General features: G+C 38.0%; 1 protein-coding gene across 1 annotated transcript in view; it reads left to right on the forward strand.

Annotated features, from left to right (window-relative positions):
- The window catches only part of LOC128579436 (POTE ankyrin domain family member B-like), an 84,026-nt gene that overhangs the window by 46,963 nt on the left and 10,360 nt on the right, over window positions 1–26,703 (forward strand). Inside the window, exons 9-12 of the mRNA XM_053581533.1 lie at window positions 4,955–5,033; window positions 5,630–5,691; window positions 8,344–8,437; window positions 10,532–10,602. Coding sequence (XP_053437508.1) covers window positions 4,955–5,033; window positions 5,630–5,691; window positions 8,344–8,437; window positions 10,532–10,602 — 306 coding nt within the window. The remainder of the gene's footprint in view (window positions 1–4,954; window positions 5,034–5,629; window positions 5,692–8,343; window positions 8,438–10,531; window positions 10,603–26,703) is intronic.

Genomic DNA, 26,703 nt, shown 5'->3' on the forward strand with positions numbered 1-26,703 from the left:
AGGTTTCCAAGAACAAGGCTTTCCGAACCATGGCTACCACGTCATTGGCCCAGCTCACCAAACTGGGTCCTGGTGGTCCTCAAGCCTCTGAGCTTTTCCAGTTTTGGCCTGGGGCCCTAGAGCCCTGTGCAAGTTTCAGATGTGAAGCCATTCTTCTTGTCATTGACTCCCCCATCTATTGACCAGGGTAAGGGTTCACTTAACCCCTCTCACCCCTGTCTGTACTAGCTCCATTATCCCCAGCCTGGCAGGCTTGGGCCCTGGGCTCTTCCTGGTTGCAGCTAGTAGAGTTCTCTGCCTGTGTGGAACTGCCAAATGCAACTGGCTCATACCAGAGGCACCTGTTTGTACACATCAGCCAGCACTGCCCCAGCCCTGGAGTACCCCCACTCAAGAGTGTGGATGTCCAGCAGATCAATTACAAATTCTCTGAGAAAAGGGTGGTGTCCAGGAACTGATGATCAATGCCTCCTCCCCCTGTCTTTTTCCTGTTTAAGTTTTTGGCAGAACTGAACTGGGGCCCAAGTGGTGAGAAGACCAGGGCTAGCAATGGTGGAAGCAGCAACAGTGGTGCCTTATACAGAGTGAGCAGCCAGTATGAGAGCCTGGAGCACATGACCCTCATGTGCTCCTCCAAGGCCTGCTCCTTTGGCAAGTAGGTGGTGGAGAAGGTGGAGACAGAGCGGGCCCAGCTGGAGGACGGAGATTTGTGTACTGCCTGTTTTGCTCACCCCTCTAGGAGTACCTGGTGTATTTCCTGCACAAGTTGTAGTAGCTGGCTGAATGATACATGATGAACAGCATCCTTGAAAACTCCACCATCCTCCCGGTGGTGACAAACAGAGACACCCAGGAATTGCCGGGTGTCTTATTGGAATTACTGCCCTGCCTATGTCTTTGAGGTCTCCACCAATGAACACAGGGCCCAGCGCCAATTTAATTCATGGTCTGGGACTGAGGGGGGACCCCCAAACTGGCTGACCCCTGGAATATACTCCTGGCAGGAAGGACCCTTGAGGTCTTCTCATGCTTTGTATTTAAGGAGAGGGCTGTGATTTAAAGGGGATGACTTCAGAGGCCTAAGCAATAGGGGACACCAAAACTTGGTTGGTGAGCTAAATAGGTGGGTTCCAAGAAAATAATAGACTCTGAGAGTGGAACAGGGGGGTGTCTGAAAGGACAGATCACTCAAGAGCATCAGGGATTGAGGACAGGAGTGAGACTACCTCCAGGAATACTTCTCAGCCAATGACAGGGCCCCCTTGCCCCTCTCTTCTGGATGTTTGGGAGAGCCTTCATTACACATTGGGTTGTCTTCCAGCTACCAGCCCCCCAAATTTCTGCCCCCAAAATATCACCCTTTTTACTACAGAGATTAACCCTATTTGTGTAGGAGCAGAGCCAGGTGGGCCCTGGAAATATTTTTAATATAATGATCTATTTATAAGGGTTATGGCTTTATCTCAGCTGCATGAGAAATGGGGGAAGGCTTTGTAACTCATCCTCCTCCTTCTCAGTGAGCAGCGGGTTCTACTGTTGTGTTTCCTCACTTGCCAACACCAAAGTCTGTTGGTTTGTGTTATGACAGAGGATAAAGCTATTTCCCCCCCAAAAAAATGTATATATAAAAATGTATATGTTTACATATTTAAGATGATGAATATCCTTATACCCTCAGTTGATGATATGAATGTGTGAAATTATCATGTGTACTCCCCAAATAGGGACCCCTATTATGTATCAATTACAAATATTAGAAAATGGCTGGACACCCGTACCTCAGTGTTTAGGGCACATGCCACATACATCCGATCTGGTAGTTTCAAACCTGGCTTGGGCCTGCTCAACAATGACAACTGCAACAATAAAATAGCCAGGAATTATGGCAGGACCCTGTAGTCCCAGCTACTTATGAGGCTGAGGCAAGAGAATCGCTGATGCCCAAGAGTTGGAGGTTGCTTGGAGCTGTGACGCCATGGCACCCTACCTAGGGGGACATAGTGAGACTCTGTCTTAAAAATAATAATAATAAAGGAGTTTTATTTTATTTTTTAGAAAAAAACATGTTTATTCTGTGTGGTTATCTTTTCTTTTTTCGGGTATTCCATTTATGAACAACCCCCCAAAGTTATCTTTTCCTTTGATTGCTTATGACAGCCTCAACATCAATCTTCTTTTTAAGGTCTATTCTCTATTTTTTGGTAGTATTTCTAATATTTCTTTTCAATTTAATGAAATGTCATCTCATATTTAATCTAGTCAAACCTATGCTCACAGATTATACAAAGTGAAACCTCTTTTAGGCTCTATTAGAATTATTAAATGAATTATTAGTATTTGGCTCTTCTGGCTTTTGTTGAAGTTTTCTAACAGTGTTTAGTATATTCTCAACTTAACTAATTTATCTTACTATTTGATGTAATTTCTTGGTAGCTGAACTTTTTGAAAATAAGGCAAAATAAACATTTATAGTTTTGTTAACTAAAATTAAAATTTATGTATCCATTAAATGTGAAAAGATATTTTAAATTCAAACCTCTTAAACAAATTAGTCAGTTGTGTGTTTTGGTGTTTTTCTCATTCATCTTGTGCTCATGAAATCTCTGTAATGGACACAGATGTTCACACATCCAGTAAATGTAGTCAGATTTGATTAAAGAATCATCAAATAAACTACACAAAGTTATAGAAGCATACGGCAGTAAAGACTGCCAAATAGTATACAAAATTATCTCTGGAAGGTCATTTCTTAATTTGACAAATATGTCCAGAATGCGAACATTTTATTATTCTCAAGAAGCATTATTAACTTTAGTATTCATGCTTGTCAAACCTTGTACACAATGTCTTTTATCAGTAAAACACAAGAGTCCTGTGGGCCTGATGTTTTAGTCCATTTCTTCCTGCTGGGCAATCATGGATATACTGGGAGATTTCTAAATCTTCAACATGTATAATCATAGGGTTTTTTAAATTCTAGATCCTTTCTTCAGTTTTTGTTGTTGTTGTTGTTGTTGTTGAGGTTTCCTTGAGGGTACACAAATCCAGCGTACATTGATTGCTTTGTTAGATAAGAACCCTTGTCCCCCTATTCTTAGGTTGTAACTGGGTTATAGCTTTCATGTGAAAGCCCTAAATTAGTTTCATAGTAGGGCTGAGTACATTGGGTACTTTTTTTTCGATTCTTGAGATACTTACGGGGAAGGGGGAAAGGGAGGGGAGGGGGATAAAGCAAGCGGGATAGGTGGGATTACACCTGTGGTGTATCTTACAAGGGTATATGTGAAACTTAGTAAATGTAGAATGTAAATGTCTTAGCACAATAACTAAAAAAACGCCAGGAAGGCTGTGTCAACCAGTATGATAAAAGTGTGTCAAACGGTTTATGAAGCTAGTGTATGATGCCCCATGATCATATCAATGTACACAGCTATAATTTAATAATAATGAAAAAGAACCCTTGTCCCACCCATAAAAGACATACCACACCCCTTTTCTTTAACTTTTAATGACTATTCTATCAGGTATCAATAGACAGAGTTATTAGTACGTTGTTGACAGAAGAATAAGAAAACCATGTGAAATTTAAACTAGGGTTTTACATTTCTTTCTTACATCATAGTAGTACTTAAAATGCCCTCATAATTCTCTAATCATAACAGCATTTTTTTCTACAAGTTAAAATTTGTAGGGATAATTATTGAAAGAGTTTTCTTGTAGCATCTTGAATTGTTTTTTTTTTTGAGATAAACATTTTCTTCAATTTTAAAAATGGACACAATAACAAGAAATAAATATTTGCATATATTAATGAAAGTGTATTTTTCTTCAAAAATGTTAAAATATAAAATTTGAATCCTATGGTTTTATTTTCTCCTCTTGTTCTCATTTTCCAAATGTCAGAGTTCTGTTGGATTTGCATTACATAGGTGTGCCAGTTTAGAATATCTTACACATACTTATGTTCTTAACACCATATTCCTTTCATGAGTAAGTAATCTCTTCCTAAAGTATGTATCCAGATTTATCTCCTATGTCCTTGCATGCTTCATAGTTGACATATTGGACTTTAAGGACTGAAGACACTGTCCTTAACCCTTCCCTTACTTCCTTGACTCTTGGTGCCCTATTTTGTCATCTGATTTTTCTTTTCTAGTAAATAACATCTAGTAAGTAGCACTGAAACATTAAGTTAGTGTAAATCTTGTACTTTATCTCTCCTGCAGATCACCAATCCAGTCACTCACCATTACCAGTGTTCATAGCTTGTTACCATAATTCTCTTTCTGATCTATGATTTTGAAAAGCTCTTTTCTGATTTTGTCAGGTGTTCATCTATTTTCACATTGCTACCAAGGTGACCTTTTGAAAATATGTTTGTGGTGGCCTGACTTACCTGCTTATTGAGTGGATCCCATTACAGGAAAGGGAAAGTTTGCACCTCTTCTGCCACCTGTCTTTGGTAGCTTGGCCTGATTCTCCCATTTCATCTCTGAAACCTGTTCCTTATCACAAGGTTGCAGTTTTACCGCATTACCTTCATAGCCCTCATATGCCCTGTGGTTCCATTCCTCATCCTTTTGCCCCTTCTCCCCGTCCAAAAGCCCTTCACACTCTCACTGTGTACATCGTTGTCTTTGAAAATACGCCTCTATCTTTGCTGCATTTCCTAAGCTTCCTGAGTAGAACTGACTCTTCCTCCATTGTATCATTTGTGTAATTAATTTACTGTAATTACAGACTCATGAATTACCTTTCTTATTTTTTTCCATATATCTTTGCCACACCCACTTAAATATAGGACAGACTCTGTCTTCTGTTTCTATGTTCAAATTATTCTCCCAGGTAGTGCGTATGCTTGATAAACATAGTGAATGTGTGTTGTTTTGCTAACAGATTGATGTGTGAGTGAATCAATACATTTCCTGAAGTTGACTTTTCTTTTTCTCAATAGGAAGGAGCAAGAGAGTCAGAAGTTGGAGACAATACCAACACGATTGGTATTGTTGAAAGTGCTACACAAAAGCAAATAGGTAATGACAATTTTATTTTTGTGAAAATAAATTATAAGAGGTGGTAATCTTATAATTAGGGGAAACATCTAAAATTTTTAATTACATGCTATTACAAAATAAAAACCAATAATGGGTATTGGTTTAATTTCCATTCCTTTTATTTATTTTATTGTTTTTATTAAATCATAACTATGTACAGTAATGTATTTATGGGGTATGATGTGCTGATTTTATATACAATTAGGAATGCTTAAATCAAGCTGGGTCACATAGCCTTCACCTCACTTACTTAATTGTTGTGTTAAGACATTGATACTCTACACTTCATAGATTTGACCCTTGCAATGTACCCTTGCAATATGCACCATAGGTAAGGTCACAAGTAGATAATGTCCATTCCTTTTAAATATACTGTCCATTCCTTTTAAGTACGTTTCTTTTGCCACCTTTTTTATACTATAAAATTTTTCCTGAAACTGCTTTAACCTTCTGAAATTCTTTTTGCTATGAGTTTTATTTTACTGAAATAGTCACAAATGGAGATACATTTGTATATGTTTTGAAAATGCAGTAATATTTTTATCATTAATTTATCTTTAAATGACATTTTATAGATAAAATCTCTGTACTGTTATCAGGACACGACAAACCAAAAGAACCAAGTTTGTATTTGGAGGTACTGTCTTTTCTTATCATTACTTTAAAATATAAGCATTGACAACTTTAAAACATAAAAGGGATGCTTTTAATTACCTTTTCTCAGCTGTGTATGTTCCCACAAGGAATTATTTTCTTACATTATCAGGCCATAATTAATAAAGTAATTATGTGGAAAGAATGAGCTGCTGAATAGTAAAATTCTGCTAATTTGCAAGATTCCTTTAAAAAGACAGTGTAATATAATACAAAATGATAAGGCTTAGAAGTTATAAGAATACCATTTGGATTTGACGTTAAGTTTATTTAAAAATTAAAGAATTATTCCAGATTCATCTATAGCCAAATGCATGAGTCTGTGGTAAATATGGATGTGTAATAAAAGTCCTAATGAAATTCAGGGGCAAGCAGTTTGGAGACTTGATTTTTATAAATTGGAACATGTAATGACAAAATCTGGCACTCAAAACTGTTACTATGTTTGAATTGGCCAGTCTAGATCATCAAGGAACATTTTAAGAGAAAAAAAAAAAAATCATGGGGAGTAAGTGAACATGTTGGGCTGTAATAGTAACAATTTGATTTAGTGGAGTTTTAATAAACAAAAATCATTTTCTAAAATAGAACACATAGAATACTTTTGTGGCAGCCATGCTTCTGATACACTGTAGGTATGAAATACTGACAATTTATTCGGAAGCAGAGCTCAGGTAGGAAGACATGTTAAAGGCTGACCTCTTGGAAGCAGTGGTTGGGCAGCAGCACCAGCATCAAATGGATGTCAAAAGACATGTTATTCTGGATCTTTCATTTTCTGTGGAAACTGAGGAAAATTATTTAATTAATTTTGAATGTCTGTGACCTAATTCATAGACATGGCACTAATATCAACCTCTTAGGTATGTGTAATGAACAAATATAGTATGAAATCTGGAAACATTTTTATAGTCTGAAAAGTATGCATGCAAATGTAAGAAATGTTCACAGTTTTATTTAATGATTTAATAAATATGGGAAGTAGTTCTTTTTTTAAAAAAAATCCTTCAGACAGTAGTGTCAAGGTAAAATGGAAAGTTAAGCAAGTTAGAACTGGCATGAGCCTTTCTAATTTGGGGTATAATAAGTTTTGGGAGACTATTGTGGCAGATATCCTGTAAGAATAGTGATTTTGTGCTTATGACCTTCCCAATGAGATTTGTACATGTTTGACCTTGAAAAAAAAATATGTATGTATTTATATATATATATGTTTTTTGAGATAGAATCTCATTCTGTGCCCTGGGTGGAGTGCTGTGGTGTCATAGCTCACAGCAACCTCAAACTCTTGGGCTTAAGTGATCCCCTTGCCTCAGCCTCCGAAGTAGTATCTGGTACTATGAGTACCAATTATGTGCTAAGTAGTTAAACATTGAATGTACAATAGGATGACTTACGGTATTGTAGTATCAATAGAAAGCCGAACAGCCAAAAAATCCGACTTACTATGTGGGCTTCATATAAATATTGTAGTATCAACAGAAAGCCAAACAGCCAAAAATTCTGACTTACTATGGGGGCTTCATATAGAGAAAACAGAGAATATCAGGTTAGACAATATAGAGGAAGATTGCAGTTAATGCGGAAAGGACTGGGGTGGAAATCTATAGTCAGGAAAGATCTTTCTGAGTGTGATTTTCAAGCTATCAGCTAAAGGATGAGAAGGAGCCAGCCATGTGAAATTGTGGGAGAAAGATAGGAAAGAAAGCAATGGATCACATATGTATCAATTTTTACTCTAAACATCCTGGGAACACCAGGAAGCAGAAAGTAGGGTAGTCGTCATCATCATCATCATCAGTCAATTTTATTTTTATTATTATAATGCATAGAAATGAAAATGTGCAAATACATGTCTGGGATACCTTAGATGCTTCAAAAATAAATGTTTGTATTCTTTTATATCGAGGTTTTCTATAGTTCCTAATTTGCTTTTTGTTAGTAAAAAGTTACATACTATATCTAGTGTTTGTTTGATTTTATTTAAACATGACAAAACAGTTATTTTTAACTGCGGTATCCTTTTATTCAATCATAAGTAAAAACTCTACAAAACATATTTTAGATTTTTCTAACCTTTTGTTTACCGAAATAAAGCAGCTTCAGAAATGTTCTGTTTAGGTACACTTATGTTAATATGAAATAAAAATGAATGTTCAGTTTATGCCCAATATGACATATACAAAGTTTATTAGAATTCTGTGTGTCAAATTTTCATGCTAAAATTCCATTAAGAAATATTTTATGTGTTTAATCGGTAAGTATTAGAGCAAGTGTATTTTGTTTTAAAAAAAAGTTCTCTTATTCCTTGTGGTGAGTACAAAGTAATCGGTTATTTTCAAGCTTGTTCCATGTTGAAACATGCACGAGTTCATATTTTTTTGTGAATATGATTCATTTTGGCCTTTCATGCTGTGTTTAAACACCGATATGCACATAAAAGATGAGCTTGAGCTAGACAGCATATATGAAGTTCTGTATTGAAGTGTTTTGGCTTTCAGTACATGTTTCTCTTAGTTTTATATGTAATTGCTTTTACCAAAAAAAATTCAGTTGTTTTTGAAGAAAACGATTAGCAAATATTGATGTAACTTATTATTTTTAACTTAACTCATATTGATATTAACTTTAACAGAGTATTTCAGAGACTCTTTCAGAGAAGGATCTTAGTCATTCATCTCAGGATGCCAATCAAGAAGAAAAAAACAGAGTAAATGCACAAGTAGAAGGTAAGAATTGTATTTTTCTGTAAAAGACAATTTTTACAGATGGGATTTTATTCTTGCTCAGGCTAGTCCTAAACTCCAGAGCACAAGCATCCACCTGCCTTCGCCTCCCAGAGTGTTGGGATTACAGGGTCGAGCTACTGCTCCCTCGGGACTCTGTGTTTCTAATATGTTCTCAGGTGACTCCAATGCTGCGGGTTCTTGGACCACACTAAGTAACAAGACTATAGACATCCCTGTAGAGAAATATATAGGAAGAGCTGTTGGAGAACATCTCCAACAGAAGGATCAAAGGAGGGCATTATTTTGCTTTTACATGTATTTCTGAACATGTTCCTAGCCAGATGGGATAAAGAAAAAAGTGAACAATTCCAAATTATAGATATGAACTATTACTACTAATTGAAGAGGAAATAAGTGGCATAAATGATCCCTGAAAAGAATGGTGACAAGAGATCCGAAAAAAAGGTTCATGAGCAGGGAAAGAGGGAAGGAATAAGTTGTACCCGTAATGTTGCAGTTAATGATGAAGAAAACCAAGAGAATGCTCTTGTATTGATTCAAGAAATTTGCATTTACACAGAAGATTAAGATTTCTTCTGCCACAGAGATCACTGGAAGCAAGAGAGTGTGCTAGAATTATAACGTGGAATTTGGAAGGATAGGATCCGGTATTTGAAACTATTTCTGTTTGAATTCTCCAGTCTGGATATTCAAGGAACATTTTGGGAGAAAAAAAAAATTGTGGGGAATGGTGAATCTCTGGGGCTATAGCAGCAATGCATTTCTCCTCCTGTAAGTGTTAGGCATCAGAGATATGTGCTATATGTATATTAATTCATAAAAATACATTAACTTGAATATAAAAACACTGGTCAATTTTAAAAATATTCTTTATTAAAATAGGTGTTTTCTAAAATCAGAAAGAGATTAATGTAATATCCCCACAGAAAATAAAGTCAAAAACCATAAATTTATAGAGCCCATTCCATGACTTTTCTTAATATTTTCAATGAATATGAAACTGATTTTTAAATGTAAAAATTAGTTAATATGTTATAATGATGAGGTGAATCAATTTGTTTCCTTTTTTATAAATATGTCATATTTAGAGTGAATATGCATAATTACTTAGATGTATCTTACAAGGCTTTTGAATGAGTGGAGGAAGACATATTAAGATGGGAAAGCTAGAGGATACAGTGTACACCTAATCTGTAGGCCGCAGGGTGCTCCATCCCGTCCTGCTCTCATTTTTTCTTGGCCTCTCCAACTTTTCACCTTGCTCATCTCACCCTTTCCTTCTCAGCTCACACATGAGCTCTGGAAATGCCAACCTTGATGCATCTTATTCATTTTCCTTTAACTGCATTCCATAATTATCAAGTAAAATAGGTAAAAACTGTTTGCCAATGATGCTATGGAATATTGTGAGCCTTGAGATCTGGGGAATAGAAATGGAAATAAATAACTTACAGTTGAGGTGGGGAAGTTGCAAAGGAGAAATCCTTAGAGTATTGAGGCCTTACTGAAGGAGGACATGCCTTACTGAGGGAAAGAGCCATAATGAATGGAGTCCTCACGTAGCAATCTGTGTAAAAAAAAAAAAAGGAAAGAAGATTGTCAGCATATGAGCAGAAAGCATTTCACATATATATCACCAGGCATACACTGATGAAGGTATAAAAAGTAACAACAACTTGATGATTAACATGTGCAACGCGTTGAAGGTTCTAATAGGAGGTAGACAGGAGTACATAGGTTACTTGATATGTTTTTCTGGATTGATAAAATTTTCTTTGTTTATGATGGCTTTGTCATTTATGTTGTATGGAAGAATTTGTGAGTGAATCTGTGATCTTCATATGCCTTCTACCTGGTGACATCTAGTAGCCACTTCTGAGTGGTTTTTCAAGTATTAGATGATTAGGAGTAATTTTTAAAGAGGTATATAGTTTGCTAAAGACTTAACTTCATCTAAACTCTCAATTTATAAGATAAAAATAAATTTAGGTTTGTATACATTTTTATAAAGCTGAGAGATTTTATCACATCATTCTAAGCAATGTCATTTAACTTAATATATGAAATTTACAGGACACAAAATTTTATCAAAATCAGTGAAAGAGGAAGAAGAACCTAAAGGAAGTGAAAATAACCAGCCACAGGTATCAACAAATTTAAATTTAAGTTCCTGGTTTAATGTTGTTTTCTTTACATGAATGATGTGACGTAGTCCAAGGGACATTTCCTACTGGAATGGCATTTTAGAATTCATATGTGGTTAGCTAATATTTAATTTTGAACAGTTTTTTTTAACTAGTTATAAAACTTAAACCTTCCTAAAGTAGAGTGACTTACAGCTAATCTTTGTCCTTGGAATCCAGGCAGACGATTTTGGTGTTTTTCTGGCTCTTCAGTTTTGTAACTTTACATGATAAGGACGGTAATGCCAAGTACAGAATCATATTACTAAGCAAGAGAAATTACCAGCAATTTCATCATGATGACCACTGAGTTGGACTCATGTTCAAAGAGTCATCATTCCCAATGTACCAAACCGTAATGTAGTTTTTATACTGCACATCAGTCGTGCCAGGTAGAGTGTTTCTTCCACCTTGTGGCCTCTAACTCAGTTCAGTGTGTGTGCTGAGAGAGGGAATTAGGTCATTAGACTGTGCCTATGTAGGAAATCCGACCTTGAAGAAAGGGACTTTGATGTGAGGGTACAGCAGCAAGTTGTAACTGACATAGCTTCAGGAAATTATTAAACGGTACCAAGGTTCCTTCACTCACTGTCTTATGAGGACATTAGAAAATATTAAATGTGGGGCGGCGCCTGTGGCTCAAGGAGTAGGGCGCCGGTCCCATATGCCAGAGGTGGTGGGTTCAAACCCAGCCCCGGCCAAAAAAAAAAAAAAAAAAAAAGAAAGAAAATATTAAATGTGGGCTTAAGCCGACAGTCTGTTTCAGAAAATAGCACTGTCATATTGTGCTATATCATTTAAATTCACATTTGAGAATTGGCTTTTCTTTCTGATTGCTACTGATTTTGTCTTGTGATAATGTAAAATTTCCCAGGTTTCAGTTATCAATTTTTAAACACAGAACGGAAATAAGCACGTTAATAGTGCATGTGTTGTACTCATGCTACCTGAAGAAAGACTCAGGTATACCCACTCTAGGTATAAATCAGATAGTGATTTATTACACCCGCGCAGGCCTGTTTTTGTCCAAAGGGCAAACGGCCCCAAGGCGAGGATCAAGCTGATTTTTATACCGATTTTGTGCTATGTGGCAAGCCAAGCAAAAACAGAAGCCAAACATGGCAGGTGGTTAGCTCAGGGGCAGAGTTACAGAGTTGGCTCAGGGGGCCAAAAGCATGTCGGTTTTCACAAGGGTGGGGTTACAGTGAGTCAGGGGTTTGGCACTGGTTACAGTGAGTCAGGGGGTTGCATTCTGGCAGCTGGCATGGGGATAAACTTGGATTGGGAAATTTTACTCGAGTAAGCTTTCCATCATTGTTTAGCCATTGCTAGGGGGTTGTGGTAAGTTGCACCATTGTTTTACCCGTGTCTAGGAATCTTTGGGCACTAAGGGAACTTCCTGTTCTATTCTGAAACCTGTTTTGGGAATTAACCCAAGAGGGGGTTTAGATGTGCAGGGAACTCAGGATGAGACAGGGGCCTTTAGGGGTTCTTTGAATGGGTACTACACATGTTTGCATATGGAAACATGTCTCCTGACTAGGAATGAATGAGGACTGATAGAATGTATCTGTACATTCAGAACTTCCTTGCGTTCAAAAGTATAAGCAACTGTGCATCAAACAAGGCAAAGTGGAATGGGGAAGTAAATAAAAACACCTGAGAAATGAGTTGAAACAGAGTTCTGGTTAAAACTGTGAATAATACAAAATTCCTGCTTGTCCTTTAGTTGAGTTAGTGTAAGGAAGGAGCAAAGTTCTGAAAATTCACCATCTAATGTAACAAACAGTATACCAGACTGTGAGGGGAAAGATGTACCTGGAGTGTCCACTCTTTAGTGTTTGAGGCATTTTCTCAATAAAAAGGCCTCAGTCACAAAAATATGTCCCATCGCATGCCTACTTTGTGTTCCTGAAGTATAATCTCTACTCACCTCCTAAAGTTCATTTAAATGAAAGAAAAAGGTATACTGTAAAAATGCTAACAATGCACACGGACACTCGGCATGCATTTGACACAGGTGAGTAGAAATGTGAAGATAATACAAACACAAAAACAAGCAAAGAAGTCAGAAGTTATTGTCGAAATGAAGGGACACTGAGAGTTTTTTTTTATGAAGTTCTTATTTTTATATCATAATTTTTTTATTGAATCATAACTGTACATTACTCCTTTTATGGGGTACAAGGTGCTGATTTTAGACATAATTTGGAATGCTTACATCAAACCGGTTAACATAGGGTTCACCTTACTTATTTGTTGTGTTAAGATATTTATACTCTACTCTTAAAAGATTTGACATGTACCCTTGTGATATGCACTATAGGTGATGTCCCACTGTTTACCTTCTCTTCACACAGCTTCCCCCTTCCCCTATTCTCCCCCGTCTTCCCTCTTTCATTCTGGGCTATAGTTGTGATTCATCATTCATATAAAAGTATGGGGGATTATATATTTGTTTCATAACAGTACTGAGTATAGTTTTTCTTAGATTCTTGAGATATGTTACTAAGAAAAATATGTTCAAACTCCATCATGTGAACATAAAAGGGGCAAAGTCTCCATCTTTTTATGGCTGCACAACATTCCATGGTATACATATACCACAATTTGTTACTTCATTCAGGGGCTATGGGCACTTGCGCTTCTTTCATGACTGGGCAATCACGAACTGGGCTGTAATAAACATTCTGGTGCAAATATGTTTGTTTTAAAATGATGATTGGTCATCTGGATTTATTCCTAGCAGAGGCATAGCAGGATCAAATGGTAGGTCTACTTTTAATATCCTAAGTGTTCTCCAAACCTCTTCCTAAAAGGGACATATTAGACTGCATTCCCACCAGCAGTGCAGAAATGTTCCCTTCTGTCCACATCCACACCAAAATCTGTAGTTTTGTGATTTTGTGATGTGGGCTACTCTTCCTGGAGTTAGATGATGTCTCAAAGTGGTTTTGATTTGTATTTCTCTGATGATTAAAGATGATGAGCAGTTTTTCATGTGTCTGTAGGCCATGCGCCTATTTTCTTCAGAGAAGCTTCTGTTCAATTCTCTTGCCTAAAATGAAATGTGATCAATAGTTCTTACCTTACTAATTAATTTAGGTTTTCTGTTTAATCTAATTATCAAATCGTTGTTGGAAACATAACCTGAAAAAATCTTCTCCCATTCTGAGGACCGTGTGCTTGCTTTACTTACTTTGTTCTTTGCTGTGCAGATGTTTTTTCGTTTTATCAGATCCCTGTAATATATTTTTGGTGTTACTTCAATTGCCTGGGGACTGGGGTCCTCCTCATAGCATATTCTTCCAGGCCAATTTTTTCAAGTGTTTTCCCTGTCCCCGCTAATAGTATTTTTATATTTTTTGTCTTAAGTTTAAACCGTTTATCCAATGAGAATCAATTTTTGTTAATGGTGAAAGATGAGGGTCCTGTTTCAGTCTTCTACAAGTCACCAGCCAATTCACCCAGTACCATTTGTTGAATAGGGAATGTTTTCCCTATTTATGTTTTTGATATGCTTATCAAAGATCAAATGATAGTAAGTGCCCGGCTTAATCTCTTGGTTCTCTATTCTGTTCTATAATTTACCTTGGTATTTTTGTGCCACTATCATGCTGTTTTGATCACTATAGATTTATAGTATAGACTGAAGTCTGGTAGGATGATTGCTACTGCTTTGTCTTTATTTCTGAGTAATGTCTTGGCTATTGAGCGTTGCCTGCATTATAGATGACCATCCCTTCACCCTGAGTCTATATTTATCACTTAAGGTAAATTGAGATTCTTATATGCAGCAGATATATGACTTAAATTTGTATATCCAGTCAGCAAAACTGTGCCTCTGTAGAGGACAATTTTAGCCATTCACATTAATTGAGAATATTGATAAGCCTGGTAGTATTTTGGGTATCAATTTTTTTTAAAGTCCAGTAGGCATTTTTAATCCTTTTGCAACAGTGGAAGTTGGATTTTGATCAAAAGTTTCTGAGTGAGTTGACTTTGCTGGTAGAGGATTGTGCTGGTCACTATAGAGGATAGGATTGAGAATATCCTGGAGAGGTGGTTCCTTTATGGAAAATTTCTTCGACATGTGAATGTCATTAAAGTATTTAACTTCTCCATCATAAATGAACCTCAGTTTAGCTGGATACAGGATCCTGGGTTGAAAGCTATTTTGTGTTAGGAGGTTAAAGGTTGATGACCATCCTCTTCTAGCTTGAAAAGTTTCAGTAGAGAGATCTGAAGTCATTCGAATATTTTCCCCCTTGTAGATTATGGCTGTCTTACATCTGGCTGCTTGCAGAATTTTCTCCTTCATGTTAATTTTGGCAAAGTTAATTATTATGTGTCTGGGTGATGCTATATTTGGGTTGAGTCATGCTGGGGTTCTGAAACTGTCTTCTTTCTTCATTTCAGAATCTCTTGCCATGTTTGGTAAGTTCTCCTCGATTATCTCCTGCAGAAGGGCATCTTGGGGCTTTCAAAGCAACCTCATCCCCTTCAGGAATTCCTATAAGGCAAATGTTAGTTTGCTTTGAAGTGTCCCAGACCTCTCTGAGAGAATGATCCATTTTTGCTCTCCCTTTCTCTTCCACGTTGAGCATTTGGAAGCATTCAAAAGCTTTGTCTTCATTGTCAGAAATCCTTTCTTCTGCCTGCTCCATTCTGTTACTGAGGGATTCTACTGTATTTCTCAGATCTTTGAAGGCTTCAAATTCTTGCCTCAATGTGTCAAAACTTTGTTGATTTGTCTTTGAATTCATTGAATTCTTGAGACAACTCAATTCTCACAGAGTTTGCATTTTGTTCTGGCTTTATTGCTCTATGGGCCAGGCACTATTTGAGTTCACAGAAACTATGGCTCAGTCCCACCCTGTGTTGTTGCTGCTGCACCTATACTCATGTAGCTGGCATCTCTGACTACACTGCACTCTATGTTGGGGTGGGTTCACTTAGTGCTCATAAATGACTCTCAGTTTCAGCCCTTCCATGGGCTGATGCTGTTGCCTGCCTGCTTTTGTCCCAGCTAAGCTCCTGGGGAACACTTGCATCTTGGGCTCACAAATGTAGCATTTCTGACTCAGCTCTGCCCTAGGAGTGTGCCGTCTCTGCATGCACGTGGATTCTATTCTCTGTTCCTGCCATGCCACTTCAAGGCAGGTATCACCTCAGGCATATCCTTTGCTCAGGGGGCCTGTGTGTCCATCCCACATCTGTTTCACCCATGGCCGCCACCAGAGCAAAGGCCCAGCTGCCTCTGCTTGCTAAGCGAGGTGGAAAATGTTTCTCCAAAACATCACCAGGGGCATGAGCCCTATTGATCCCACCACTGCAGCTGCTGGGCTGCCATGTGGAATGCCATCTCTCTCTCTCCTGTATGGCTCCCATGATCCACAGTCCCCAGTTTCCACCCATGCCTCCATTTCAGCACAGACTTGTAACAGCCCACACCCTGTCCACACTTCTCGAGAAAATGCCCAAGAATATGGACTCCATGGGGGACAGGCTTCCAGACCACAGCATGAGAGTGGAGGGGAGTGCTGGAAGTTCAGAATTGCAGGTAGAGTCTATGTTCAGTTTTATGCCTGGAGGGAGAGTGCCATGGCACACTAGTGAGTCCTCTCTTGGGAAGGAGTTCTGGTTTATAGAGTGTCTCTCCCATGGGATAAAATAGGAAGAGCTATGAACTCTGCTTGCTTGCTTGTGGAAGGGATGCTTTGATATGTGCTCTTTAGTCTTCCCTCTTGGCTCAGCTCTAAACCATCAGCTTACTTGCTAAACTTCTGTCCTTTAACTCTCCTTCTGGACGGGTGCCTCTGTGGAAATCTGGTTCCAATCAGCCATCTTGCCTCCTCCCCCACAGTGGATATTTTCAATCATTTCACCATTGAGGATATTAGGTTTTATTCATTTTCTGGGTGAATTTACTTTAGTGGTAGACCATTAAGCTGATCATGATGGAGGATGAGTCTGAGAATTTCCTGGATAGCTGGCTTAGTTATGGCAAATTTCTTCCACATGTGTATGCAGGTGAGGTATTTGATTCCTCCATCACAAATGAAACTCAGTTTAGCTGGATACAGGATCCTGGGCTGAAAGTTCTTTTCTTTTCAGAGATTGAAGGTGAATGACCATCCTCTTGTGGCTTGAAAATTTTCAACAGAGATATCTACAGTCATTCTAATATTCTTCCTCTTGTAGGTTATACTTTTGTTATGTGTGGCTGCTTGCAGAATTCTCTCCTTCATGTTTACTTGGGTATAGTTAATTACAACATGTCCAGAAGATGCTTTATTTGGATTGAGTTGTGCTGGTGTTCTGACACTATCTACTATCTGAATTTCTGTATCTTTTGTCATGCTTTGCAAATTATCCTCCGTTATATCTTGGAGTAGAGGATATAATTTGGAATTATCCCCTTCTCCTTCAGGAATTCCCATTAGGTGAATGTTTGGTCTTCTGAACTGGTCCCACAACCCTCTCACCAAGTGATCCATTTTTTCTCTCAACTTCTCTGCCTCTTTGAGTGTTTTAGAGCCTTCAAAAGCTTTCTATTCAACTTTGGAGATCCTTCCTTCTGCCTGCTTCACTGTATTACTGAGGGATTCTACTGTATTTCTCAGTTCATTGAGGTCTTCATTTTTTGTCCTCCTTATGTCTAAATCATTGCATATTTTGTCTTTGAATTCATTGATTTCTTGAGACAACTTTTGAACTACTCCTTGTATTTCTAATTCCAACTTTCATTCCATTCTATTAATCTTATTTGCCATCCATATTGTGAATTCCTTTTCTGACATTTCAACCATTTGTTTATGAATGGCATATTCTATTGTGTCTTTTTTGTCATTCCATGGGGTTGTTAATCTACTCTGAGTATTCATATTACCAGAGTATTTCCACTGGTTCTGCCCAATGATTTTTTTTTTTTTTGCAGTTTTTGCCCATGGCCAGTTTTGAACCTGCCACCTCCAGTACATGGAGCCAGCATATACTGCATATACTTGTCCTTGAGCCACAGGCGCCACACCAGCCAATGGTTATTTTTCACATTTTGCCTGGAGAAGCTGCTAAAGTGAAAATGGTTTGAGGGATCCCTGAGTTGTAGTTCACCATCCCTTTATGAAAAAGTTGGAACTAGTGACTGTGGCTTTTTTCCCTACAGCTTTACAAAGGTCTCTTTCCATCGTGCATCCTGAGAGTCTGGGGACATGATAGGTGTGATGGGGCTAGGTGGCTCTGTTTTGTATTCAGCCAGCCTTTATCCATTCCTAGGGAATCAGTGGCTTTTGTCTGAAATCTTAGCTGGGGAGAGATAAAAGCAACTAAGACACCACACCCCCAAGCAGCAACAACTTGAAGAGGAGAATCAGTCTCTCCCATTTCAACCCTACCAGGGTTCAACCTTGGAGCATCCCCAGGTAGCCAGCCCAGGTCAGGAGTTCTAAACTAATTGTCCTGGGCAGCAGAATTGCTGTTCATGTGGGAGAGTTGAAAATGTCTCCAAAAAGCAGACAGCAGGGGTCCACTTGCAGTTCAAATATGACTTGTTCTGGTACTCCATGGAGTCAGAAAGGCCTACCCAGCAAATGAGTTAGTGCAGGGAGGTTGGAACTCCTTCCCCACTTTTCACATCTGCCACGAGCAGTCAAAGTTAATCCTGAGGGTCTGTTGCCGAGTTCCCTCCAATGAGCAAATGTGCCTGGGTTCTGTACCTTCCAAATTCAAAGGGGAGTCAATGATTCCTTAACCAGGCCGTTGCATTCTGCCACCAGCACACAAAGGGAGCTGAATCCTGACACCCTTTGGTGCTCATTGGAAACTGGGTCATGTTTTCCCTGAGTCTGCTCCAAGCTGGGGGTTGACTCTGTGTGTTTTACTCCCTCAGAGAATGCAGCTCTCACACAGCCACACTCCTCCTCTGGTACCGCTGTGGAGCGAGGTTGGGCTCCCTCTAGTGGTCCATAGAAGTGGTGAGATGGCTTCCCAAAATTTTACCATGGAGGGAGCAGGGTACCATCACTGCTGCTTTTCCACCACATAGGTCCCCAAGCCTCTGGCAGCCGCTACTATGTACTTGGTGGCACTGGGCCAGTCCTCCACCCCTTGTATCTCTCCACTTCTTCTCATGTCACATTTTTAGCGCGCCTGTCCCATGGCCCATACAATGCCCAGCCCTAGCAAAGAACCACCAGAAACTCTGAGCTCTGCAGGGGTTAGACTTCCAGACTTCTAGGCCCGGGGAAAAGATGGACTGAGAGTTCAGAATAGCAGGGAAAATACTTGTCCAACTTTTATGCCAGACAAGAAAATGGCCATGCTCACAGCTTTATTGGGTTTGTTCTGACTATTATCATTCTTTCTTTGTGGGAGCTTATGCTGAAAGCTGTCTCCGTAGAGAAGTGGCAGGAAATGGGAACCCCAAAACCATTAATGTGAAAATAGATATCAGAACTGTGCTTCAGTCTAGTGATGCAAAATTTGTAACTTGATAACAGCAAAGAAATGAAGTGTGCCTCATTCAAGCAAAAGGGCACACTGCTTCTGCTGCTATGGGCACTTATGATGAAGGAAAAACAGTACATGCTGAACATGTTTGTGAGGCATTAGATGAGTTCAGCAAATCTAAGAAGTATAAATCATGAAACCTGAATCAGAAAATGTGTATTTCTCCCCACCACCTAGAGACAGATCATCAAAAGCATATGTGTTTATGAAGCAAACAATAGAGCAAATTATGTAAACAAATCAGAATGAGGAAGGCCTGTAGAACTCTCACCTTCCGAAAAGAAAAAGTTCAAGTTCCAAACGAGGTAGATGGTTCCCTTCCCACTGCTGCTTTTTCCTTTGTCAGTTGTCTGGTCCATTCTGATTTTCCAATTTTGTATGTTTCGTTAATCACATTTATTCACCATTTAACTCTTACATCCTACAATGAACAGAAAACAGAACTGAGGGTCACCATCTTCATCATGATTTTTATGTTCATTAGTATAATGTGTAGAAAAGAAAATGTACAAGAAAGTGTGCAGAACACTTTAGGAGATTCTAAGAAATGTCTTCTCTGTTTTCATCCTTCACTTTTTATTTTATTTTTTTTGTAAATGATTTATTTTATTTTATTTTTATTGTTTTTTAATTTTTGTTATTAATACTAAATCATAGCTGTGTACATTAGTGTGATCATGGGGCACCATACATTGGTTTTATGAACAGTTTGACACATTTTCATTAGACTGGTTAACATAGCCTTCCTGGCATTTTCTTTGTTATTGTGTTAAGACAATTACATTCTACATTTACTAAATTTCACAAGTACCCTTGTGAGATGCACCACAGGTGTAGTCCCACCTATCACCCTCCCTCCGCCCATCTTCCCCCCTCCTTCCCCTGCCTCTCCCCATTCCCCATATTCTTAGGCTATAACTGGGATATAGCTTTCATATGAAAGCCAAAAATTAGTTTCATAGTAGGGCTGAGTACATTGGATATTTTTTCTTCCATTCTTGAGATACTTTACTAAGAAGAACATGTTCCAGCTCCATCCACGTAAACATGAAAGAGGTAAAGTCTCCATCTTTCTTTAAGGCTGCATAATATTCCATGGTGTACATATACCACAGTTTATTATTCCATTCATGCATCGATGGGCACTTGGGCTTTTTCCATGACTTAGTAATTGGAATTGGGCTGCAATAAACATTCTGGTACAAATATCCTTGTTATAATGTGATTTTTTGTCTTCAGGGTATAAACCTTATAAACCTAGTAGAGGAATTATAGGATTGAATAGCAGGTCTATTTTTAGATCTCTAAAGGTTCTCCAAACATCTTTCCTAAAGAAATGTATTAATTTGCATTCCAACCAGCAGTGCAGAAGTGTTGCCTTTTCTCCAAATCTACGCCAACATCTCTGGTCTTTGGATTTTGTGATAGGGGCTAATCTTACTGGAGTTAGATGGTATCCCAAGGTAGTTTTGATTTGCATTTCTCTGATGATTAAAGGTGATGAGCATTTTTTTATATGTCTGTAGGCCATGCCCCTGTGTTCTTCAGAGAAGTTTCTCTTCAAGTCCGTTGCCCAGCCTGCGATGGGATCAATTGTTCTTCTCTTGCTTATACGTTTGAGTTCTCTGTGGATTCTGGTTATTAAACCTTTGTCGGAGACATAACCTGCAAATATCTTCTCCCATTCTGAGGGCTGTTTGCTTGCTTTACTTACTGTGTTCTTGGCTGTGCAGAGCTTTTTAGATTGATCAGGTCTTAGTAGTGTATTTTTGAAGCTGCTTCAATTGCCTGGGGTGTCCTCCTCAGAAAGTACTCACCCAAACCGATTTCTTAAAGAGTTTTCCCTGCACTCTCTTCTAGTATTTATATCGTCTCATGTCTTAAGTTTAAACCTTTTATCCAGTGACAGTCTATCTGAGTTAATAGTGAAAAGTGTGGTCCAGTTTCAGTCTTCTACATGTTGCCAGCCAGTTCACCCAGCACCATTTGTTAAATAGGGAATCTTTTATCCACTGAATGTTTTTAACTGGCATGTCAAAGATCAGATAACAGTAAGTGGCTGGATTCATCTCTTGGTTCTCTATTCTGTTCCAGACATCTACTTATCTGTTTTTGTGCCAGTACCATGCTGTTTTGATCACTATTGATATATAGTATAGTCTGAGGTCTGGTAACGTAATTCCTCCTGCTTCGTTTTTATTTCTGAGTAATGATTTGGCTATTCGAGGGTTTTTTTGATTCCATATAAAACTAAGTATTATTTTTTCAAGATATTTAAAGTATGACAGTGGGGCTTTAATAGGGATTGCATTAAAATTGTATATTGCTTTGGGTAGCATAGACATTTTAACAATGTTGATTCTTCCCAACCATGACCATGGTATGTTTTTCCATTTGTTAATGTTTTCAGCTGTTTCTTTTCTTAGAGTTTCATAGTTCTCTTTATAGAGATCTTTCTCATCTTTTGTTAGATATACTCCCAAATATTTCATGTTCTATGGCACTACTGTGAATGGAATACAGTCCTTAACTGTTTTTTCAGCTTGACTATTGTTGGTATGTATAAAGGTTAATGATTTATGAGTGTTGATTTTGTAACCTGAGATACTGCTGTATTCCTTGATCACTTCTAAGAGTTTTGTTGTAGAATCCCTGGTGTTTTTCATATATAGAATCATATCGTCTGTGAAAAGCTTAAGTTTGATCTCTTCTGACCCTATATCGATACCCTTGATCACCTTTTCTTCCGTAATTGTGATGGCTAAAACTTCCATCACAATGTTAAAGAGCAGTGGAGACAACGGGCAGCCTTGTCTAGTTCCTGATCTGAGTGGAAATGATTTCAGTTTAACTCCATTCAATATGATATTGGCTGTGGGTTTGCTGTATATGGCCCCTATCAATTTAAGAAATGTCCCTTCTATACCAGTTTTCTAAAGTGTTCTGATCATGAAACGATGCTGGATATTGTCAAAAGCCTTTTTCAGCATCAATTAAGAGAATCATGTGGCCTTTGTTTTTTATTTTGTTTACACAGTGAATTATATTTATAGATTTATGTATGTTAAACCAGCCTTGAGACCCTGGGATAAAACCGACTTGGTCATGATGTATAATTTGTTTGATATGTTGCCGGATTCTCTTCGTTAGGATCTTGTTGAATATTTTTGCATCTATATTCATTAGTGATATTGGTGAATAATTTTCTTTTCTTGTTAGGTCTTTTCCTGGTTTGGGGATCAGGGTGATGTTTGCTTCGTAGAACTTGTTGGGTAGTCTTCCTTCTTTTTCTACGTTTTGGAACAGGTTGAGTAACATAGGTACTAGTTCCTCTTCAAAGTTTTGGTAGAATTCTGATGTGAAGCCATCTGGTCCCAGGCTTTTCTTTTTAGGGAGATCTCGTATGGTTGATGCTATTTCAGAACTTGATATTGGCATGTTCAACAGTTCCAGTTCATTCTGGCTAAGTCTTGGAAGATGAAGTGCTTCCAAGTATTGGTCAATTTCCTTCAGATTTTCATATTTCTGAGAATAAAGTTTCTTGTAATATTCTTTAAAATCTTTTGAATTTCCAAGGAGTCTGTTGTTATTTCGTCTTTGTTGTTTCTGATTGATGAAATTAGAGATTTTACTCTTTTTTTGCTGGTGAGGTTAGCCAAATGTTTATTTTATTGACATTTTCAAAAAACAACTTTTTGATTTATTGATCTGTTATATAATTCTTTTGTTTTAAATTTCATTTAATTCTGCTCTAATTTTGGTTATTTATTTTCTTCTACTTGGGGTTGGAATGTTCTTCCTTTTCCAGTTGCTTGAGATGTCCCATTATGCTGTTAACTTCCTCTCTTTCCATTCTCTTGAGGAAGGCTTGCAGTGCTATAAATTTCCGTCTTAGGACTGCCTTTGCGGTATCCCAGAGGTTCTTACAGTTTGTGTCTTCATTGTTGTTTTGTTCCAAAAATTTGGCAATTTCCTTCTTAATCTCATCTCTGACCCAGGTATCATTCAGCATAAGGTTATTTAACTTCCATTTTTTTATATGAGTGTGCAGATTTCTGTTGTTACTGAGTTCAAATTTTATGCCACGGTGGTCCGATATGATGCAAGGAATAAGTTATATTCCTTTAAATTTACTTAGGTTAGACTTGTGACCTAAGCTGTGATCGATTTTGGAGTATGTTCCATTGGCTAATGAAAAGTATATGTATTCTGTTTTGTTGGGATGAAATGTTCTCTAGATGTCTGCTAAATCCAAATGTTGGATGGCTGGGTTTAAATCTAAAATTTGTTTGCTCAGCTTCTTTTTTTTTTTTTATTGTTGGGGATTCATTGAGGGTACAATAAGCCAGGTTACATTGATTGCAATTGTTAGGTAAAGTCCCACTTGCAATCATGTCTTGCCCGCATAAAGTGTGACACACACCAGGGCCCCACCCCCCTCCCTCCTTCTCCTTATCTATTCCCCCCCATAACCATAATTATCATTAATTCTCCTCATATCAAAATTGAGTACATAGGATTCATGCTTCTCCATTCTCGTGATGCTTTACTAAGAATAATATCTTCCGCTTCCATCCAGGTTAATACGAAGGATGTAAAGTCTCCATTTTTTTTAATCCCTGAATAGTATTCCATGGTATACATATACCACGGGTTGTTAATCCATTCCTGGGTTGGTGGGCATTTAGGCTGTTTCCACATTTTGGCGATTGTAAATTGAGCTGCAATAAACAGTCTAGTACAAGTGTCCTTATGATAAAAGGATTTCTTTCCTTCTGGGTAGATGCCCAGTAATGGGATTGCAGGATCAAATGGGAGGTCTAGCTTGAGTGCTTTGAGGTTTCTCCATACTTCCTTCCAGAAAGGTTGTACTAGTTTGCAGTCCCACCAGCAGTGTAAAAGTGTTCCCTTCTCTCCACATCCACGCCAGCATCTGCAGTTTTGAGATTTTGTGATGTGGGCCATTCTCACTGGGGTTAGATGATATCTCAGGGTTGTTTTGATTTGCATTTCTCTAATATATAGAGATGATGAACATTTTTTCATGTGTTTGTTAGCCATTCATCTGTCGTCTTTAGAGAAAGTTCTATTCATGTCTCTTGCCCATTGATATAAGGGATTGTTGGCTTTTTTCATGTGGATTAAGTTGAGTTCTCTATAGATCCTAGTTATCAAGCTTTTGTCTGATTGAAAATATGCAAATATCCTTTCCCATTGTGTGGGTTGTCTCTTTGCTTTGGTTATTGTCTCCTTAGCTGTACAGAAGCTTTTCAGTTTAATGAAGTCCCATTTGTTTATTTTTGTTGTTGTTGCAATTGCCATGGCAGTATTCTTCATGAAGTCTTTCCCCAGGCCAATATCTTCCAGTGTTTTTCCTATGCTTTCTTGGAGGATTTTTATTGTTTCATGCCTAAAGTTTATGTCCCTTATCCATCTTGAATCAATTTTTGTGAGTGGGGAAAGGTGTGGGTCCAGTTTCAGTCTTTTACATGTAGACATCCAGTTCTCCCAACACCGTTTATTGAATAGGGAGTCTTTCCCCCAAGGTATGTTCTTGTTTGGTTTATCAAAGATTAGGTGGTTGCAAAATGCTAGTTTCGTTTCTTGGTTTTCAATTCTATTCCAAGTGTCTATGTCTCTGTTTTTGTGCCAGTACCATGCTGTCTTGAGCACTATGGCTTTGTAGTACAGACTGAAATCTGGTATGCTGATGCCCCCAGCTTTATTTTTGTTACAGAGAACTGCCTTAGCTATACGGGGTTTTTTCCGGTTCCATACAAAACGCAGAATCATTTTTTCCAAATCTTGAAAGTACGATGTTGGTATTTTGATAGGAATGGCATTGAATAGGTAGATTGCTTTGGGAAGTATAGACATTTTAAAAATGGTGATTCTTCCCATCCATGAGCATGGTATGTTCTTCCATTTGTTAATATCCTCTGCTATTTCCTTTCTGAGGATTTCATAGTTTTCTTTATAGAGGTCCTTCACCTCCTTCGTTAGGTATATTCCTAGGTATTTCATTTTCTTTGAGACTATGGTGAAGGGAGTTGTGTCCTTAATTAGCTTCTCATCTTGACTGTTATTGGTGTACACAAAGGCTACTGACTTGTGGACATTGATTTTATATCCTGAAACATGACTGTATTTTTTGATGACTTCTAGGAGTCTTGTGGTTGAGTCTTTGGGGTTCTCTAAGTATAAGATCATGTCGTCAGCAAAGAGGGAGAGTTTGACCTCCTCTGCTCCCATTTGGATTCCCTTTATTTCCTTGTCTTGCCTAATTGTATTGGCTAGAACTTCCAGCACTACGTTGAATAGTAAAGGTGACAGAGGACAACCTTGTCTGGTTCCAGTTCTAAGAGGAAAAGCTTTGAGTTTTACTCCATTCAGTAAAATATTGGCTGTGGGTTTGTCATAGATAGCTTCAATCAGTTTTAAAAATGTGCCACCTATGCCTATACTCTTCAGTGTTCTAATTAGAAAAGGATGCTGGATTTTATGAAATGCTTTTTCTGCATCTATTGAGAGGATCATGTGATCTTTATTTTTGCCTCTGTTAATATGGTGGATAACGTTTATAGACTTGCGTATGTTAAACCAGCCTTGAATACCTGGGATGAAGCCTACTTGATCATGATGAATGACTTTTTTGATGATAAGCTGTAATCTATTGGCTAGGATTTTGTTGAGAATTTTTGCGTCTATGTTCATGAGTGAGATTGGTCTGAAATTCTCCTTTTTGTTTGGGTCTTTTCCTGGTTTTGGTATCAGGGTGATGTTTTCTTCATAGAATGTGTTGGGGAAGATTCCATCTTCCTCAGTTTTTGGAATAATTACTGCAGTACAGGAATAAGCTCTTCCTTGAAGGTTTGATAGAATTCTGGAGTGAAGCCATCTGGACCAGGGCATTTTTTAGTTGGAAGCTTTTTTATTGTTTCTTTGATCTCAGTGCTTGAAATTGGTCTGTTCAGGAGGTCTATTTCTTCCTGGCTAAGTCTAGGGAGAGGGTGTGATTCCAAATATTGATCCATTTCCTTGACATTGTCAAATTTCTGGGCATAGAGTTTCTGGTAGTATTCAGAGATGATCTCTTGTATCTCTGTGGGATCAGTTGTTATTTCCCCTTTATCGTTTCTGATTGAGGTTATTAAAGATTTTACTTTTCTATTTCTAGTTAGTCTGGCTAATGGTTTATCTATTTTATTTATTTTTTCAAAAAACCAACTCCTTGTTTCATTAATTTTCTGAATGATTCTTTTGTTTTCAATTTCATTGATCTCTGATTTGATTTTGGATATTTCTTTTCTTCTACTGAGTTTAGGCTTAGATTGTTCTTCTTTTTCCAATTCCATAAGATCTCTTGTGAGATTGTTGATGTGCTCTCTTTCTGTTTTTTGAATGTAGGCATCTAAAGCGATGAATTTTCCTCTCAAAACTGCTTTTGCAGTATCCCACAGGTTTTGGTAGCTTGTGTCTTCATTGTTGTTATGCTCAAGGAAGTTAATGATTTCCTGTTTTATTTCTTCCTACACCCATCTGTTATTCAAC

Source organism: Nycticebus coucang, unplaced genomic scaffold, assembly GCF_027406575.1.
Source record: "Nycticebus coucang isolate mNycCou1 unplaced genomic scaffold, mNycCou1.pri scaffold_54, whole genome shotgun sequence".
NCBI lineage: Eukaryota > Metazoa > Chordata > Mammalia > Primates > Lorisidae > Nycticebus > Nycticebus coucang.